This window comes from Phyllopteryx taeniolatus, chromosome 11 (genome assembly GCF_024500385.1).
Source record: "Phyllopteryx taeniolatus isolate TA_2022b chromosome 11, UOR_Ptae_1.2, whole genome shotgun sequence".
Taxonomy (NCBI): domain Eukaryota; kingdom Metazoa; phylum Chordata; class Actinopteri; order Syngnathiformes; family Syngnathidae; genus Phyllopteryx; species Phyllopteryx taeniolatus.
Window position 1 is genome coordinate 27,666,189 of NC_084512.1, and position 19,332 is coordinate 27,685,520.

Sequence of the window (19,332 nt, forward strand, 5' to 3'; positions counted from 1 at the left end):
GCTTGCATGTGTCAAGCAGACCAGGAGAAGCTCATCCATGCTTTTAGCTCAAGTAGACTTTGACTATTGTAATGGTCTTCTGACCAGAACAAAGACGTCAGAGCATATTACTCCAATTCTCAAGTCTTTACACTGGCTTCCAGTCAGCTTTAGAATGGATTTTAAAGTTCTGCTACTGGTTTATAAATCACTAAGCGGTTTACGTCCTGAATACATGCATGAAATGCTAATGGGATATGAACCCAGTAGGGCTCTGAGATGGACAGACTCAGGTCAAATAGCGGAGCACAGAGTCCAAAGCTTCTTGCTGTTTTTTTCTTCCCCTGCACTTTTCTACGAAATCCCCTGAGCCACGACTTTGAGTCTCTGAGTCACAATCACAAAGTGTTTTTCTACTTTTAACCTACAATTCTCATCATCAAAATAATATAAAAATGTCAACAAAGGACACGTTAGGACAATGATTCGGAGTGGTTTTATGATGAAATGCAGTTTTTTTTTTTATAAATGGTTTTCATTGGCAAATGTTTGAGTACAGTAGACCGTTTAGCTCGTGAAAAGCAAATCCTGCTTCGCTACGTTCCTCTAACAGTTTCAACAGAGTGGAGGGTCAGCGTAAAGGCTACGTTACTCTTTCCCAACTAATGCGAAACAACACAACATTTTGAAAAGTCTGCGATCCGCAATATGCGGAACGTCACGTGGCCCAACCCGGGAAACACGTCAGCCGACTTCCCGTGTATGGCGCAAAAAAAAAAACAGGTTGATGACACGATTGTTTGAAACCCAAACTTGTTGAAATTTCATTTTATTTATGGACGATGTTTTCAAACGAAAGTTGTCGTGTAAATCGTTTCTTTCTACAAACATATGTAAAGGCGAATGAAGCCTAAACGTCGACCATTGTCATCTTTGGTGACCGTGAAACGAAAGACACGTCTCCCTTTCGCCGATTCCACAAGAGTGGGAAGGAAGCGCCTTGAGCCGTTTTTGCCAAATGCCAAAGTTCCTCGCGCTTCTTTTGCTCCATCTCAACGAGACTCGATATTGAAGTCCATCGTGACGTCTCCTGAAGCGGGTTCAAATTTGACGTCGTAAACCACGGCGGCTCCGCCGTCGCCCGAGCTCTCCCACGCGGATCGGAAGAAGTACACGCCCTGTTTCCTGTGCCGACTCCACTCGCAGTCGCCCCGCTCGCCGACCGGTCGCCTCAAACCCTCGCTGACCGAGATGTCCGGGCTCAGGCTGTACTCCATCCACGCGGCTACGCCGTGGCAGCGGCCGCTCCTCACCAACGGTAGAGAACCGCGGCTGACGATAGGCCGCCGAGGGACGCGGCGTGTGAAGTCGAAGGTCATGACGGCTGCGGACGGAGTCAGAGCGCGACAGGGATACTCCCAGAGCGGGTGGGGCTCGGCCTCACGGGCCTCGCGCAAATCCAGCGATTTCTGGATCATTTCGTCCATCGGCGTGACATCGAATCCCTCGCATGTAACACACGGAGCGCGTATCCTCCACAAATCCCGGAACTCTACGGCCACCATGTGAAGAGTGGCGGAGCGGGGCAAGATGGCGGCATCGGGTCGGAGAAGGCCCGCCAGGGCGCTGCGACAGTACCAAAAGAACAGTGAGTGCCAAGGCAGAAGGCTCGTGCAGAAGTAGGGCTCGCCTATCAGCAGCGAGATCTGCTCTCCTCCCAAATGTTCGCGGGTCAGCTGCTCGGGCGCGATGTCCAGCAGCTCCACTCGTCCTCCCAGCGAGTTGGCCTCCAGCAGCTGCTCCATCACCCGTTTGCTCATGCTGAACTTTTCCAAACTCAACACCTTTTTGGCCCCCAGCAGATGAGCAAACACAGGAAGAAGACTTCCGTCGCTCACTCCGACACAGACGCCGTCCTCCTTCACGACGCCGCGCAGCGCGCTGACGTAGCGCTCTGTGCGAACTTCGTCGTTCAGTTCACCGAATCGCGCTCGCGTCCACGCCAGGTGGGCCCGGCACGTACAAGACGGCCTGGAGAGAACGGCGTCGCGGCCGCGAGACCCGAGGCCGTACCACAGACTGTAGTCGTCGTGGCACACGACCAGACTCAGATCTTGACCTTCGGCCACCTCGCGCTCCTCAGGCAGGAAGTACACGCTCTGCATCCAGTGGTCTCGCCACGGAGCCGTCTTCGGCCGCGGGTACGTCCAGCCGGGCGCCACGGTGCACACGATGCCGCCGCCGGGATCCATGTCCAGGTCCCACCAGGAGAGCACCGCTTGAGCCCGACCGCCGGTCCGAGCCGCAAAGCGCGAGGAGTGGGACCGGGGGCCGCCGCTGACGGGCTTACTGAAGTCCACGGTGAACATGGCGCAGACGGGGCTCAAAGCGGTGAAGCTCCGGGGCGAAATCTGACTGAGCTGAATGTCGCACACCGAATGAGCGCCGCTGCAGTCGCCCACAGCCGGCGGAGGCAGCACCCGGCTGCCCTGCACCTCTACCGGCCGCAGCCGGGCCCAGCTCCAGAACAGCTGCGACTCCACCAGCTGGGCGTAGACGGTGGCCCGGTGAGGGACGGCCTCGCAGCCCTCCCGGACCAGCTTCCGGTGCGCGTGTTCGTAGCTGGGCAGAGCCCCTTCGCCGATCAGCTCCGTGTCGAACAGTTCTGTGATGAGGACGTTGGCCTTCGTTTCCATGTCTTCGCCCGGGCCCACGGTGACGTCCGTGGAGTGTTTGTTGATGACCTTGATCTTGTCCGCGAAGCCGTTTTTCTCCACAATGCACTTGGCGGCGGCCGCCATGGGCTCGAAAACCTCCACGGCGTAGCACAAGTCGGCTCCAGCCGTAACAGCCATCATGGACAGTAGGCCGGTTCCTGTTCCGATGTCCAGGACGATGACTTTCTCACCCCGAGCGCGCACACGGGCCACAGCGGCCCTGATGCCCCGGTAGTACTTGTCGTTCCTGTCGCGGTCGTGCAGCATGTCGGCGTAGCGTGACCTGGCGATCTCCTGGTGGTGGTCGTACTCTTCGCTCTCCTCCGCGCAGTCAAAACCCGCAACGGGCAGGCTGGCTCGTCCGCAGAACGCCTTCATTTCTGCCACAGTTACTTCGACAATTGCCCACTTTGTATACAGCAAACACGACCCGCGGTTACATTCCAAAGTCTTAACTTCACAAATTGTGCATTACCGCCGCGGGAACAGCCATTACCTTCCTTCTCCCTTTCCGTCCTTTCACGTGTTTTGAATGACCGGGACACAGATATGGAGAAATAGAAACGACACGCCCCTTTTTATGTGCGTGTCTCCGACGACGCTAAGCGAGCAGGGTCAAAGTGGCCAGTCCGTGTGTGCAAAGCAAGAAAAAATAGATAAAAGCAATGCGGGTACATTGTGATGCATACGGTTGCATACAACAATGTACAATTGCGACAAGGGAAGTTTCACAGGTAAAATGTATTTTTTTAGGGGGGCCCTTTTTTATAGTCTTTATCGATAGCGCACGCGCTGGCGTTAACAAGACGACAAACCTAAGAACATCGGTTGAGAAATGAGCAAGTTACGACTAAATTTCAATGTACAAGTATTACTTACATGGTTACGTCGACCTTCCCAACATGGCCGTAACGTAGGCACGTCGGTTAGTCGTATGCCTCAGAGCGCTGGCTTATCTAGTCGTCTTATCTATGGTGAGCACGCGGCCCGATGTCTTCCCCATTTTGTAACACCGAAACACACATTAATGATAGCTAATAGTTGCTGTCTTTTAGAATTTCATCGTGCATACTTTTACTAAGCCCTACCCGCGGGAAAACGTTTTTCTTTCACGTTCAATGTTCGGCCATTGATTTGGCAGCGTCACAGATTGGCATCCGAACTTTTTGAGTGCTTTTCACGCCCCGTTGACGATATAACTTATTTCGTAACACCAACCATACATCTAGGTTATTGGCAGCTAATAGTCTTTTCTCATTAAGCGCCCGTCCGTTTTTTTTTTTTTTCACGGTTTCAAGTTTTGCGTCGAGGTTTGGCCACAGCGCATGCGCCATGTCTTCTTCGCCGTTTTACATTGGCGCCTACGCAAAACAGCGCCACACGCAGCATTGGCATACGAACTGCATCCCTTGGAGTGCATGCCAGTGGTTTTGCGGGGGATATTTCTGTATTGAGCTGCGTCGGGTAACGGGTAAACGGGTAACGTTTACAAACGCTGACATAAATAATAGATTTTCGCAAGGACGTGAGCTTCAATCCACATAGGCGGGCGCGCGCGCGCACGCACGCAGGCTCGCCGCCGTCATACGTGCGCGTGACACACGTCGGGATCAGCATGCAGCTAATATTAAGCTAAATCGGAAATTGTGTGTCCCCGGCGTTGTTATGCGCTGAAGCCCGCGTCCGTCGTCGTCGGCCGAGCAGCGGGAGCCGCCATGGAGTGCCGCGTCCTGTCCATCCAGAGCCACGTCGTCCGGGGTTACGTGGGCAACAAGAGCGCCTCGTTCCCGTTGCAGGTAGGCGCCAGCTGCCCTCTCGCTTTTCCTCGCATCCATGATGGCCCCCCCCCCCCCCCCCGGGACACCTTGACTGACATTTCACGTGTGGTGCTCCCCTTTTCCCACCTCCCCCCTTTTCAATACCATCCGCAATTCCCGTCGTGACTAAAAGAACGCAATGGGAAGTTTCTCGTGTTTGCCAACAAACGAGTCGTGACGTGCCTCGTCCTCATGTTTTTTTTTTTCTTTCTTTTTTTTTTTTTTTTTTCCCCCTTCCTTCAGTGTGTTGTCACGTGAACGAAACATCCAAGATGATGTTTCGTCTCCCTTCTTGCTGACCCCTGATGACCTTTATTTGATGTTGTCATTGAGGCAGTGATGGAGACAAAGCTCTCGGTTCTCTGACATTGAAAAAGACATCAGAGAACAAAGTGTCTTCCAATGTGGCACTGGCGATTTGTTTTTGAGGACACGAGTGTGTGTGCTTACCGAGTGGAACGGGGTTCACGGTGGTCCCAGGCGGTAAGGTCAAACAGTCCATTACGGGACACCGTCCGCAGTGCAAATTGATCGGAATCGCTCCGATTTCACGTCCGTAGAACGCTCGTCGGGGTCTCGGGTGAGCTGGAGTCCCGTCACGTTTTTAAATGTGGGAGGAAGCGAGAGTACCCGGAGAAAATCCACATCGGCTCGGGAGGAAAGTGCACACAGGAAGGCCGGTGGGGAGATTCGAACCCCGTACCTCAGAACCGTCAGGCAGACGTGTCGACCGCTCGGGTCCTGCGCTGCCCGCTACGATTTTCCCACGGACTCGGCGTTTGCATTATCAAGAGTACTGACAATTCATTTCCTTGCCTAAAATAGGTTCATTGAAATATATTTTTTGTCAAATGATTGATTAATTTAATATTAATAATAAAATAAATACATTTTTAATGAAACATTTGTATACATGGATTCAACATTTAATTTGATCCAATGATTTATTTATTTTATTTTTTATTTTTTGGTTAGCCTAATAGCATCATTGTCATTTTGAACTTGCTATTACCAAATCAATGCAAAACGTCAAGCGCTTGCTAAAAAAATATATATTTTTTTCTCGGTTTCCAAAACTGTTCCGCTATGACTTCGGCAACTTGTGGAGTCGTACGATAAATGTTGCGTCGATGTCGCAGAAATGGCAAACCGGAAAAATCGGATGAACCGCACGTTGTATTTTTAACCCTTCTCCAGATGGACACCATTTTCGTCTTAGTCGCGTGATAAAGTTCTGCACTTTTCCTAATCATAGGTAATACTGCAGTGCTTCTCAACCTTTATGAAGCCAGCATAAAATATGTCCATATTTTACACGAGAGACACACCGCCAAACAAAAACGTCCCAAAAAGGCGATAGCGTACACCTGTTAGTTATTTACCTTCTGACATTTAATTGTTCTGCCTGTCACTATATGTCGCTCCCATAGTTGAAGAAAGATGCATTATTTTGGAGTCAGCCAGTCCTCCCTTAAACGTCTCCAGTTAGCTCAACCCTTAAGTGGAGCACAGAACTTCAATTGGCTCAGGTCAGCTGACCAAGCGCCAGTGGAGGTTCCCGAGTCCCGGCGGAAGCTGGAGGTTATTGTGTTGGAATATTCCAGAAGCCCCCTCACTGTCCTTTTTAAAACTCCTCTTAAAAGCCTTTTTCTGTTTAAGTAGTACAGTACAGTACGTGGACGAAACAGACGATATTTGCTCAGCGGGCCGTGAAAGTGAGCGTCGTAGCCCGTTAGGATTTCTGCTGTTGACGAAGTGACTGTAACGGGTGGTGGTCGCTTTGCTGGATGATGATGATGATGATGATGATTCTGTCCTCCGCCCCGCTGTGGCCAGAAGTGCTTCCGTCTATTTGGGGCTCTGGCGGCGCCTCGGGACGTTCGGGAAGCTCCGACGACCGCCGGAGCGCGTTCAACTTGTTACGTCCGATTGATTCTCTTTGCGCCCGCTAATGTGCAAATAATGCTCTTTATATGGAAGGACGACAGAAGAAGGTTTTAGGGAGGGGAAGAAGGAAGGAAGGATGCTGGAATCAAAGAGGTGTGATGGATGGACGGCAGAAAAGGAGTTCTAAGCAAAGGGGGAAAGGGTGCAAAAATAAAAAAAGCAGCTCAGAGGGAAGGAAGGCAAAAAGAAAGGTAGGAAATAGAAAAAAGAAAAGAAGGAAGGCAGAAAAGCGGGTTGGAAGGAAGAATGCATGAATTAAAAAAAGAACAGCTGTAGTGGAAGGAAGGAAGGAAGGAAGGAAGGAAGGGATTGTGGCGTGCGTTGGAAAAGTGCAGCAGGGCAGCGCACGACTTCGAAGGCAAACAAAGCGACGAGAAGGTCACGGAGAGCAAACGGGTCGTCCGTTTGACTTTGTTGTTGTTGTTGTTTTCAACCTTCGTCATCGAGCCATCGCCATAACAACCCAGCCAGCGCCACCGAGGTGCCATTTATGTTTCACCTATTCAAATTTGCATCTTTACCTCATAACCAGAAGAGAAAAAAATCATCTGTGCCGCTTGTGACCTTATGCGCATGTTTGTCGCCTTGCAGGTTTTGGGCTTCGAGGTGGACTCCATCAACTCGGTGCAGTTCTCCAACCACACAGGTAACATCGCTTTCGACGTTTTCCTTTGCTGTGCGCGGTACAGGAAAAAACAAAAACCAAAACGCAACAATCACATTCGTACACGAGCCGCCGATAGTCACTCAACGCGCCTAACAGTCAGCCAACGCGACGCTCGCGTTGGCTGACGCCCACGTCACTCGCCGGGCTTTTGCATTTTAAAGCCATACACGCTAAAAGTCACACATGCTACAATAACCGCACCTCTCACCAAACGTTATTGGGTTTAATAATGCAAAAGTCGATTACCCGATGAATCGACGGGATCATCGGCAGAACCCAGATTATTTTGTACATTCCGTGTGGGTCATTTTCCGTCAGATTTTGGCGGGAAGCCGCACACGCGGCCTTCATCGAGCTTCCCGATTGGCTATGGTTCCGGTTCACGTCTCGATGGCCGAGTCCGCGGCGAGGCCCAACTTGGTGTTGACCGCACGCAAGGATTTGCCATCGAAAATATTCGCCATTTACAATTAAGTGTAATTGCTCAGGATCAATGATTTTGAATTGTATATAATAATTAATAGATATTAATAATAATTAGAATCATTTTGACATCCTAATCAAGAAATAATGTGCATTTTTGTGAAATAGTACATTCTGAAATTAACGGATAGCGAATAATAGTCAAATATGGGCATTCAAAATATGGTATGGCTTAAAGAACTTCTACATTCTGGGTTGTTAACCATGACAGCAACATGGGGGAAAAAAAACCGGACTTTGATCATTAGCAGCGCTGTTAATTGAGGCCGGCAGCGGGGGCTTCTCGAATCCACTTCGTGAGCGCTGGGCTTGTGTTGCTGAATGCACTCAGCGGGCAGAGGCCTGAAATGGAGATGAGGAGGCGGGAGGAGCCGGAAGATGACGCCGTCGGTTGCGACAGCAGCGGCCCGATGACGTCATCGCTCACGCACGCACGCACGCACGCACGCTCACGCAAGCACGCGGGAACGGCCCTCCGCCTCCCCCCTGCCGTGTTGCCTAGCGACCGCAACCCCCCCCCCCCCCCGAAACACGTGACCCGCCTGTGACTCACCTGGAGCTGCGACATCAGCCTGCAGCAGACCGACGTGCGCGCACACACGCACGCAGTCAATGCGAGCCCAATTGAAGTCACACATTTATCTCATTTTCCTTTTCAGTGTCTCCTTTGCGTGTGCGTGCTTGTGTTTCTGTGACGTTAGTGTGTGTCCCCGTTTGTGTGTCCATCCATCCGTCCGTGTGTGCCCCTCCGTTTGTGTGTGTGTTCGTCTGTTCACCTGGCCGTGTGTGCATGCGTGTGTGCCTCTCTGTGTGTGTTTCTGTGTATTTGTGTCCATCTGTGTGTGTGCGTGTCCGTGAGTGTGTGTGTGTATATACAAACGTTTGCGTATGCGTGTCCTTCCATGTATATCCGCACGTATCAAATTTGAAACAACAAATCATCGCGTTGCGCATTTGCCGTCTGCCAATGAATGTTTACACGGTGCGTTCAAGGGCCGTGTGTGCGCGCCTTCTTCTTCAGGCTATTCCCACTGGAAGGGCCAAGTGTTGACGGCCGACGAGCTGCACGTTCTCTACGAAGGCATCAAGCTGAACAACGTGCACCAGTACGATTACGTCCTCACAGGTGCGCGCAGGCGGGTGGTCGTCAAGGACGCGTTTGTTGCGCGTTTTGAGGCATATCGTGCGTGCGTGTTGTGTTCAGGGTACACCAGGGACACGTCCTTCCTGGAGATGGTGGTGGATATCGTTCAGGAGCTGAAGAGAGCCAATCCGAACTTGGTGTACGGTGAGCGTTCGCTTCTCTTCTTGGGAATTCTCGGATCGCACAAAAGAGCCGTGTGGATTGGAAGTGGATCCACGTGTGTGTTTTTGTGGTTTCAGTGTGCGACCCGGTGCTCGGTGACCACGGATCCATGGTGGGTTGTGAGTGCTTTGTGTGTGTGTGCGCGCGTGTGTTTTGTGTTCACGCTACGCCTGTAAATGTCTTTCCAGTACGTCCCTCAGAATCTGTATCCGGTGTACAAGAACAAGGTGGTTCCCGTTGCTGACATCATCACGCCCAACCAGTTTGAGGCCGAGTGAGTTCGCGCCACCGAGGAGCTTCAAGTCGCCGTCGTTGCGCTTGTTTGTTTCTTTTTTTCGTGACACTTTCTGTCAACTTTGGTTTGACGCATCGATCGTAATTTTCAACGATCGGTTCCGAAGATGTTTACAATAAACTCCGAGCGGAAGGTGAACACTCGTTGATGGCTGCATACGATAAAAAAAAGAATCAATCCGGTGCTCATAATGGGTGATTATGCACAGCGTTGCACAGCGGGTGGGTGCCGGCTAGATCTGGTTGTAATTTGTGCTCTTATCTGATATTAATGGCTAAGACGAGACGTTTCCTTTTTTGAGTTGAACCACCGAAATGAATTTGGTTATGCACAAATGTATTCCAATTTATTTGGATGCCCCCGCCTGGCACTACTTGTTGCCTCGCTTGTTTCAGACTGTTGACGGGGAAGAACATCAGCACGGAGAAAGATGCCGTCGAGGTGAGAAACGTCTTATTCGTCACGTGACCCCTCTACCGCTGAGCAAAGTGATTTGAACGTTTGCGTTTGGTGCGCAGGTGATGGACCTGCTGCACGCCATGGGCCCGGACACGGTGGTCATCACCTCCTCTGATTTGCCCTCCAGGCTGGGCGATCGCTTCCTGGTGTCGCTGGGCAGCCAGCGTCACGGTGGGTGTCGTGTTTTTTTAAGCTGCGCTCAAGGAAGCAACACTCAATTCTTCTTCTGCGCTCAGTTCGACCCGACGGCAGCAGGACGACGCAGAGGGTCAGAATAGAAGTTCCCAAAGTGGACGCCGTCTTTGTCGGAACCGGCGACTTGTTTGCCGCTATGCTGCTGGCGTGGACGCACCACTACCCGAACGATCTCAAGGTGCATCCGCACGCCCTCGTGACCACAAAAGTATCGGGACGCAGGCGAGCGGAGAAGTGGCAGTAAAACAGGCCGAATTCCAGATGTCGCAGGGTGAGGCAGTGCAAAAGATGTGGTCTCACCAAATGCCAGAGTAGAACATCTTCCCAGAAAAATGAAAAAGATCTTATGGGTGCGGTCTCCACATATCTTCACTTTTCACTCCCGCAAGGTGTCCCGATACTTTTGCGTAGCGTTTTGACAAAATCCTCGCCCCGACTTCAATATGTTTGTCTTCCCTGCTCCACTCGTCAATCAGACGGCTTGTGAGAAAACGTTTTCGGTGATGCATCACGTCATCCAGAGGACCATATCGTACGCTCACGGTAAGCAATACCTTCTCCACCAGTAGCTGGCGCCCACGAGCCCCCTGAGGGTGTTTTGAACGGATCCTTGAATGCGATGTGACGCGGACGTGTACCTCTGCTTCGTAACAAAACGGGGTGGGTTGCCAGCTTCGAGCTGTCATCAGTCTTTGTTTTTTTTTTTTTTTTTAGAAACTGAACCAGGGGTGTCAAAGTCATTGTTTTTCACGGGCCACATCGTAGTGATGACTTTCCTCGGCGGAAATCCATATCAATGAAAGATTACATCATATAATTACATACACTACACACAACACGTTGATGAATAACCAGTTTTGAAATCAGGAGCCGATAAAAACATGTTTATTAACCATTACATTTCTTTTCAAGATTGGTAACACAAAAAATGCTTGCAAATATCTCAATGTTATTACACCAGAACACAATGAGCAATTTTGAGCAACACATGTAGACAGACAATATAACAATATTTGCGGGCGTATATTCTTCTAAATATCTGGCTAAACACAACCAATATTACTGCAGCCTAGAACGGACCCATTTTGTGTATTATAGGGCCCCCTGGTGGTCAAGGCATGCACACCAGAAGGAGCAGCAAAATGTCAATGGTTTCATTCAAGCATGAAACCATGATGCGCAAACTGTTTCTTTCTTCATATTCTATTTAATGATGTCATTCATGTAGATTTGTATGAAGTGCAACATTGTAGAGTGCTATTTTTCCTTTGAAAGCACACGACCCAGAAATGTGTTGGTGTCTTTTGTGGGGCTGGAACGGATGAATTGCATTTGCATTCATTTGGGTGGGGGACGAGCGTGGTCGCGGAGCAAATTTCAGTTTCAAATGTGAACAGGCAAGACTTGTCAAGATGTCCGCCAAGCCAAAGTCAAGCTGAGCCGTTCCTAAGTTTTAGCCGAGCGAGTCCTAAAATAGTCTGACTCGAGTCAAGTCATGTGAGCGAGTCCTGACCGGCTTCTCCTCGTCGCTCTCTCTCTCTCTCTCTCTCATCAGAACTAGCAGGTCCCGGTCGGCGGCCCAGCCCGCCCCAGCTGGAGCTGCGGATGGTCCAGAGCAAAGCGGACATAGAAGACCCCGCCATCGTGACGGAGGCCACCGTCATATCGTAACGGCCGCCAGCCTCCCGTCTCCGTCAAAGGTCATTTTGAAACTCATCAACCCGTTCCGTCCTCTGACCATTTTTAGCGCTCCCGACAAGCCATTAGCCTCCGCGCGCAGCCGCAGATGGACAAGAAGTGTAGACAGCTTTAAGGCGGGGGGGGGGGGGGGGGGGGGGGGGAGGAAACAACAAAAACAAAAAACATGGACGCGAGACGCACTGTGTGTGGTCTGAAATTGGGCATCTGTGGCTCCACTCCCTTCCACACGTGTTTTTTTTTTTCATTTTATTTTTAGCGCTGATGTCATGGTGACCAAGTCCCCCAGAAAATACTACAAAGGAAAAAAAAAACCCCGCACAATGTAAAGTTGATGTATAGATGTTGTACTATAACTGTATTGGCGCATCTGTATGATAGCTCAACTGTCTATTGGACCATCATGTGCTACTCAACGACACGCTCATATCTGATATCAAATATTTTGGGATGCTGCACCGACCTCCATCTGAAGCAGTCTCGCACACACCGATTTTTTTTTTTTTTTTACGTCTTAACTGATTTTTAGTTGGGCCCGACTGATTAATCGATGAATTGGCCTGCTGATATTAGCCCTTTTCAAATCAATAAAAATTGGCCATTTCTTGGCAGATTTTTTTTTTCATTTTATTTTGTACACGTTACAACGTTAAACAAATATAATGATAATGCAAAAAAAAAAAAAAAAAACATCAGCTGAAAACACTGCATATCTGATATTTGTACACTTTCGCCAGATATGATGTTGATTATTTCTTGCTTTCTTGACAAACGTTATCTCATGAAAAACATGAAAGGTTTTGGCTCAAAAGTCCAAAACCTGAAAATCTAATCGGAGGTGATGTGAGGAGAGAGAGAAAAAAAAATCATTCCATCTTGCAATAATGTTAGAAATATATATCTGGAGTTGTACTAGTTATGTAAATGTCTTGATGTCACAATTTGAAAACAGACGCCGCCTCGCGAGCTGGCTTGAAACATTCCAATAATGTCTTCCCCAAAACGGAGGACGTCTTTTAAAGTGACCGCAATGCCATGAAGCACTTTTTGGTCATTGTTGTCGTCTGCCGTCTTTGATATTCTCAAGTTCGTCTCTTCTGTAAATACTTAAATATATCTTAAATATATTTCCTGTGCACTATTGTTTTCATGCGAAACTTAACACCGAGCCTCTTTGGACGATGTTGCTAACCAAAACAGCAGCACCGAGCGACACGCTCAAACTGTTAATTTTTATTATTTTTTTTAATTAATTAAAGCGTGGAGTCCCGGTCCATGTTGTAAACAAAGATTTTCTTGTGCAGTATTAAAGTTACGTGAAGACAATTAGTGTAGGAAAATAGGTATCACTTTCACATACTTCCTTGACACCAATTCCCATTTAGACTGGGCGTTTGCACCATCTTGTGGCAACTTGTTTCAAAAAAAAAAAACGCAAATAGGAGAACTCTTTTTCCTGAATAGCGAGCTAGGTAGGGATCGGTCCAAGAGAAAAAAAACCTGCAAATAAATGTCCATTTGTGAATATGGAACCACAACTAGGCGGGTGATTGCTGTTGACCTGGCCACCACGTCGATGACCCCAAGGGCCACGTGAGTAGCCCGTGGGCCTGTTCTCAAAATTGCTCAGCGGTGATGAGACATTGCGATTTCCTCGGAATGTTGTACAAGTGATCATTCGAAAAACGTGGACACTGGCAGAGATTTATAGGAATCAATATTGTTTGACAGTTTGCTAATTATTGCGAGAAATCATTAGCATGATCAGTGTCTTATCAATCGCTGTTAATGTTAACATATCATAACAACACGCATTATTATGCGAGGCAATTTAAGCAGATGTGTTATTCCAGAAGGGTGTATCAAACTGGTGACCCGGCGCATTAATCAATCCAGTTGCTTCAGTTTCAAAAGGTTGCTGAAACTTGCTGTTGTACCTACTGCCACCTGGCGGCAAAGCATTGAACTGGAACAGATAGATGAACACAGTTGCTGTCCCACCAAGTACAGTGGGATGCCAGTTTCCGCGATTCATCAGTTCCAGAAATTGGGACTAAAACGGAATCATGTGAAAATCCAAGCAATAGTTCCCATCGGAAATAATATAAATCCAACGAATGAATCCCTTCCCGTCTGGCACAAATATTGACCCAAAAATAAATTTGCTGGAGAATAATTACATTTCTACATATTGGAAACACTTTGAAATAAATGTAAATGTCGAATGAAGTGTACAAATGAACTTTGAAACACACCTTTATTAAAGTGGCCAAAAAGCGGTTTCACTGTATGTGAAGTAGGATGATTCGCTGCAGCACACCTGCTGATTTCGATCACTGCTATCGTGGATGTGCCTCCCCCATCTGCAGTTGAGTAAATATCTTGCAGCCACTATTGGAGGCGATACGGTGTTTTTGTTTTTTTTGGTAGGTGCTAACAATTGCGCTGACTGCACTTAGCAACAAGACAATAGACAAATCAAATGTATTCTCGTGTTCATTTTTCAAAAGGTGTGCTAACTTTGTACCGGTAATCGTGCGGTGACTCGTCAAGCTCAGTTTCACGCATATCTAGATCAGCTTGTATGCTCGTCCCCGTCTTTTTGACTGCAGTGTCTTAGCTTCCTGCTCGCCAAGCAGGCGGCCACGTTGATCGGTCCAAATGTCGACCTGTTGTGTCTTTTCGAGGCTGTGTGTGTGTGTGTGTGTGTATTTCTATTCATGAATGGTCACAGGGTTGTGCGTGTGTGTGTGATGCAAAAGACGGAAAAAATATACTACTGCAAATGTGGCCAACTGAGAACAAATTGGTGTGAGCGAGCACTTTGGTGAACAGGAAGAAACTTTGACCGCAACCCGGTCGGGGTGTTTGCGGACATCTGCCTCCACCGCTCGGCTTAGCAGATGATGCATCTCGGAGCAGTTGCGGTGGTGGTGGCGCTGAAGAATTGGAGCTGGGAAAATAGTCAAATGATATTTTAGCACTTATTTTCACATTATCTTGAATAATGTCATTACTATTTGCTTTTTGTAATGAGATTTTTGTAAAAAAAAAAGAAAAAAGAAAAAAGAAAGAGAGATGTTATTGTCCTGTCGTTTGTTGATTGCAGCTTCGGCGTTCCGAAAGTGTATCGTTAGCCTAATAGCGTCATTGCCTAAGTCAGTGGTTCTCAAACTTAAAAGTTCTCAAAGTACCAGCGAAAAAAACAAACAATTTGCTTTCTAAGTCTCCACCATAATGACCAACATTAAAATCCAGTTGCAGTAAAGTGTTCAGCAAAAAGGAGACGTTTTATCCCTAAAAAAAAAAAAAAAAAAAAAAGCCACTGTAACAATATGCACAGTGAGAATATTAAACACAATCAGTTAAATAAAAATTGTACTTAAAAAAAAAAAAAAAAAAAAACTAAAAGATGAATGAAAATATATTGTACTTAAAAGTTAAATACAACTGAACTGCACTATTTTTTTTTTTAAGTAAAAAAACATAAACTGCATGCATAGCTACAAACTTCCTTCTAATTATATTTGGTTCGATTTCCTGTTTTAGTTGCCTCAAATTACACGTTGAAAAAAACGTATCTAGCAAGCATTAGCAGTTGTTATTGATACTGTGTGTAACAGAAAGTTAAAAATGACTGGAGCAATGTTGCGGTTTGGCAAACAGTATGTCGAGTTTTGAGTGGGGGGGGGGGGGGGTATGTTGAAGAGGACAATCGTTGTAGGATGTTACTCGAGTGTTGGGATGCCTCGCGTCCGGCGCTCACGTGGAGTTTCATTAATATGCAGAAGAAGCACAAATGATTGACGAGACAGGTCTTTATATCGATGTTTGTTCTCGGAAAAGATCAACGTATGGCCTCATCTTGAAATGGCGTGGAAAAACAAAACACGGTGCAGAAGGAAGCACTTCTTTTAGTCGATGTCATTTCCTTGCCGTGTGTGATTTTGCTGTGGAACATTTCAAACCAGAAAATGCAAAACCCCAAAAAATGTGATGCACAGAATATAATATGTTAGTTACAGAGAAGTATTAAGCAACTGGTCAATGTTTTTGTCTTAATGTGTAACAACATTTCAATGTGCCCCCGTTTTGACCCGCACACCGTCATCTCTGCCAACTTGTTTGGAAGTTCTTGGTGGCCAAAAACAAGACGACAAATGTATTCATCATTGTTTGGTAACTGTTTTTAGTGCTATGTTTTTGCAGTCTTTTCTACCATGTTACAATACAAGATTGTAGTGTACAAATTCACATTTTGTAAAGTATAAATATATATATATATATATATATATATATGACAAATGTATGTTCTAATGCAATAAAGACAAAACGAAGAATTCTAAACATGACACGTGTATTATGTGGTGTGTCGAACAGCGATCGGTTATCTCGGTAACGTGACGTCGCCGAGCCAGACCCGTAAAAGACGTTCGCTGCCTTTCGGATTCGGTGTGGTCAGGAAGTGAAGAAACGGGTCCAAGCAGGTGGGAACGGGTGGAGGAAGGTGTCAGGTGTGCGGGAGGTTTTGTTTTAAGATTTGGGATGCGGTTGCTCACAGTTTGCGTGTAAGACGGCACGGTGAGTGCACTTGTAAAGAGTTGGGTCAGGAAGAGGTGTTTCCTCATTCCGGCAGACAGACAGAACAACAGCTCGAAATGATTCACAGAAGAATTTGCTTACTTGTGGCAACTGCAGGGTTCATCTAGGGCCTCCAGTTTAGAGGCACACCCCAAACCACTTACGGTATCATTGTTTTCCAACGTTAAGTTGCCTGGCAGAGAGAGGATGGAAACTCGCTCATTAATATTTCGTTCAGTTGTAAAGCGATCGTGGAGTTGCCTCACAGTCAAGGAGGCCGTGCTGTTTGTTTTATTGCATTTCTTTGCAATGGACGGAAAGACTGCATTGAATAAGATGGCGCCTACCAGTGTGGTCGCCTCGGGAACGCGCTCTCTAGTATTGTCTTTGTTTTTGTGTTTTTTGTGTTTTTCGTCCGTCTTTGGAGACCTTACACGACTCACTTACACAAGGGGAGACCTGCTAACCATCAAGGAGTCTACTCCGGACTTTCTGTCACCAACTTTCGAATATCCGCTCAGTTTTTTCCCCCGAGTTACTCACCGGAGCGGCGTCCGCGGTTTTCGGCGCATGGAGACGGAAGCGTCGCCACAGAGGGAAGCGAGCAGGCATTCGGGTGAAACTCCGCAAGAGAGGACACAGATTGGCGTTCCCGTCGATCCACCTCGCGAATGTACGCTCCCTACCCAACAAAATGGACGAGCTTCATCTTCTGTTAAAGACTTCGGACGTTCCGCGGCCATGTGCTTCACGGAGACCTGGCTCGGCGACGCTGTACCCGATGGCACCGTTATGCTTCCCGGTTTCCACATTCATCGAGCGGACCGCCCGATGGAATCATCGGGGAAAACAAAGGGCGGCGGGATATGCCTCTATACCAACGAAAAATGGTGTACGGACGTCACGGTGCTCAGCACACACTGCAGCCCGCATTTGGAGTCGCTATTCTTAAACTGTAAACCATTCTACTCCCCACGTGATGAATTGGCCTGCTGATATTAGCCCTTTTCAAATGAATAAAAATTGTTTTCAAATGAATAAAAATTGGCCATTTCTTGGCACATTTTTTTTTTCATTTTATTTTGTACACGTTACAACGTTAAACAAATATAATGATAATGCAAAAAAAAAAAAAAAAAACATCAGCTGAAAACACTGCATATCTGATATTTGTACACTTTCGCCAGATATGATGTTGATTATTTCTTGCTTTCTTGACAAACGTTATCTCATGAAAAACATGAAAGGTTTTGGCTCAAAAGTCCAAAACCTGAAAATCTAATCGGAGGTGATGTGAGGAGAGGAGAGAAAAAAAATCATTCCATCTTGCAATAATGTTAGAAATATATATCTGGAGTTGTACTAGTTATGTAAATGTCTTGATGTCACAATTTGAAAACAGACGCCGCCTCGCGAGCTGGCTTGAAACATTCCAATAATGTCTTCCCCAAAACGGAGGACGTCTTTTAAAGTGACCGCAATGCCATGAAGCACTTTTTGGTCATTGTTGTCGTCTGCCGTCTTTGATATTCTCAAGTTCGTCTCTTCTGTAAATACTTAAATATATCTTAAATATATTTCCTGTGCACTATTGTTTTCATGCGAAACTTAACACCGAGCCTCTTTGGACGATGTTGCTAACCAAAACAGCAGCACCGAGCGACACGCTCAAACTGTTAATTATTTTTTTTTTAAATTAATTAATTAAAGCGTGGAGTCCCGGTCCATGTTGTAAACAAAGATTTTCTTGTGCAGTATTAAAGTTACGTGAAGACAATTAGTGTAGGAAAATAGGTATCACTTTCACATACTTCCTTGACACCAATTCCCATTTAGACTGGGCGTTTGCACCATCTTGTGGCAACTTGTTTAAAAAAAAAAAAAAACGCAAATAGGAGAACTCTTTTTCCTGAATAGCGAGCTAGGTAGGGATCGGTCCAAGAGAAAAAAAACCCCGCAAATAAATGTCCATTTGTGAATATGGAACCACAACTAGGCGGGTGATTGCTGTTGACCTGGCCACCACGTCGATGACCCCAAGGGCCACGTGAGTAGCCCGTGGGCCTGTTCTCAAAATTGCTCAGCGGTGATGAGACATTGCGATTTCCTCGGAATGTTGTAGAAGTGATCATTCGAAAAACGTGGACACTGGCAGAGATTTATAGGAATCAATATTGTTTGACAGCTTGCTAATTATTGCGAGAAATCATTAGCACGATCAGTGTCTTATCAATCGCTGTTAATGTTAACATATCATAACAACATGCATTATTATGCGAGGCAATTTAAGCAGATGTGTTATTCCAGAAGGGTGTATCAAACTGGTGACCCGTCGCATTAATCAATCCAGTTGCTTCAGTTTCAAAAGGTTGCTGAAACTTGCTGTTGTACCTACTGCCACCTGGCGGCAAAGCATTGAACTGGAACAGATAGATGAACACAGTTGCTGTCCCACCAAGTACAGTGGGATGCCAGTTTCCGCGATTCATCAGTTCCAGAAATTGGGACTAAAACTGAATCATGTGAAAATCCAAGCAATAGTTCCCATCGGAAATAATATAAATCCAACGAATGAATCCCTTCCCGTCTGGCACAAATATTGACCCAAAAATAAATTTGCTGGAGAATAATTACATTTCTACATATTGGAAACACTTTGAAATAAATGTAAATGTCGAATGAAGTGTACAAATGAACTTTGAAACACACCTTTATTAAAGTGGCCAAAAAGCGGTTTCACTGTATGTGAAGTAGGATGATTCGCTGCAGCACACCTGCTGATTTCGATCACTGCTACCGTGGATGTGCCTCCCCCATCTGCAGTTGAGTAAATATCTTGCAGCCACTATTGGAGGCGATACGGTGTTTTTGTTTTTTTTGGTAGGTGCTAACAATTGCGCTGACTGCACTTAGCAACAAGACAATAGACAAATCAAATGTATTCTCGTGTTCATTTTTCAAAAGGTGTGCTAACTTTGTACCGGTAATCGTGCGGTGACTCGTCAAGCTCAGTTTCACGCATATCTAGATCAGCTTGTATGCTCGTCCCCGTCTTTTTGACTGCAGTGTCTTAGCTTCCTGCTCGCCAAGCAGGCGGCCACGTTGATCGGTCCAAATGTCGACCTGTTGTGTCTTTTCGAGGCTGTGTGTGTGTGTGTGTGTGTGTGTATTTCTATTCATGAATGGTC

General features: G+C 46.9%; 2 protein-coding genes across 4 annotated transcripts; one reads left to right on the plus strand and one right to left on the minus strand.

Moving 5' to 3' along the window:
* Positions 1-791: 791 nt before the first annotated feature.
* On the minus strand, positions 792-4,398 carry prmt7 (protein arginine methyltransferase 7). 2 transcript variants are annotated; one of them, XM_061789353.1, is made up of 3 exons: positions 3,785-4,398; positions 3,576-3,690; positions 792-3,297 (listed from the first exon to the last, which is right to left on the minus strand). In XM_061789353.1, the coding sequence occupies exon 3, from the start codon at positions 3,072-3,074 to the stop codon at positions 1,032-1,034; it is 2,043 nt and encodes a 680-aa protein (XP_061645337.1). In that variant the 5' UTR covers positions 3,075-3,297; positions 3,576-3,690; positions 3,785-4,398; the 3' UTR covers positions 792-1,031. The 2 variants fall into 2 exon arrangements, with proteins under 2 accessions (XP_061645337.1, XP_061645338.1); XM_061789354.1 differs by having other exon boundaries at positions 792-3,104; positions 3,193-3,297; positions 3,576-4,398.
* Positions 3,288-12,167, plus strand: pdxkb (pyridoxal (pyridoxine, vitamin B6) kinase b). Of its 2 annotated transcripts, XM_061789367.1 has the most exons (12): positions 3,289-3,430; positions 4,373-4,492; positions 7,052-7,106; positions 8,632-8,736; positions 8,815-8,898; positions 8,994-9,028; positions 9,105-9,190; positions 9,607-9,652; positions 9,730-9,841; positions 9,907-10,043; positions 10,342-10,408; positions 11,421-12,167. In XM_061789367.1, the coding sequence occupies exons 1-12, from the start codon at positions 3,362-3,364 to the stop codon at positions 11,534-11,536; spliced, it is 1,032 nt and encodes a 343-aa protein (XP_061645351.1). In that variant the 5' UTR covers positions 3,289-3,361; the 3' UTR covers positions 11,537-12,167. The 2 variants fall into 2 exon arrangements, with proteins under 2 accessions (XP_061645352.1, XP_061645351.1); XM_061789368.1 differs by lacking the exon at positions 8,632-8,736 and having other exon boundaries at positions 3,288-3,430.
* The last annotated feature ends 7,165 nt before the right edge of the window (positions 12,168-19,332 follow it).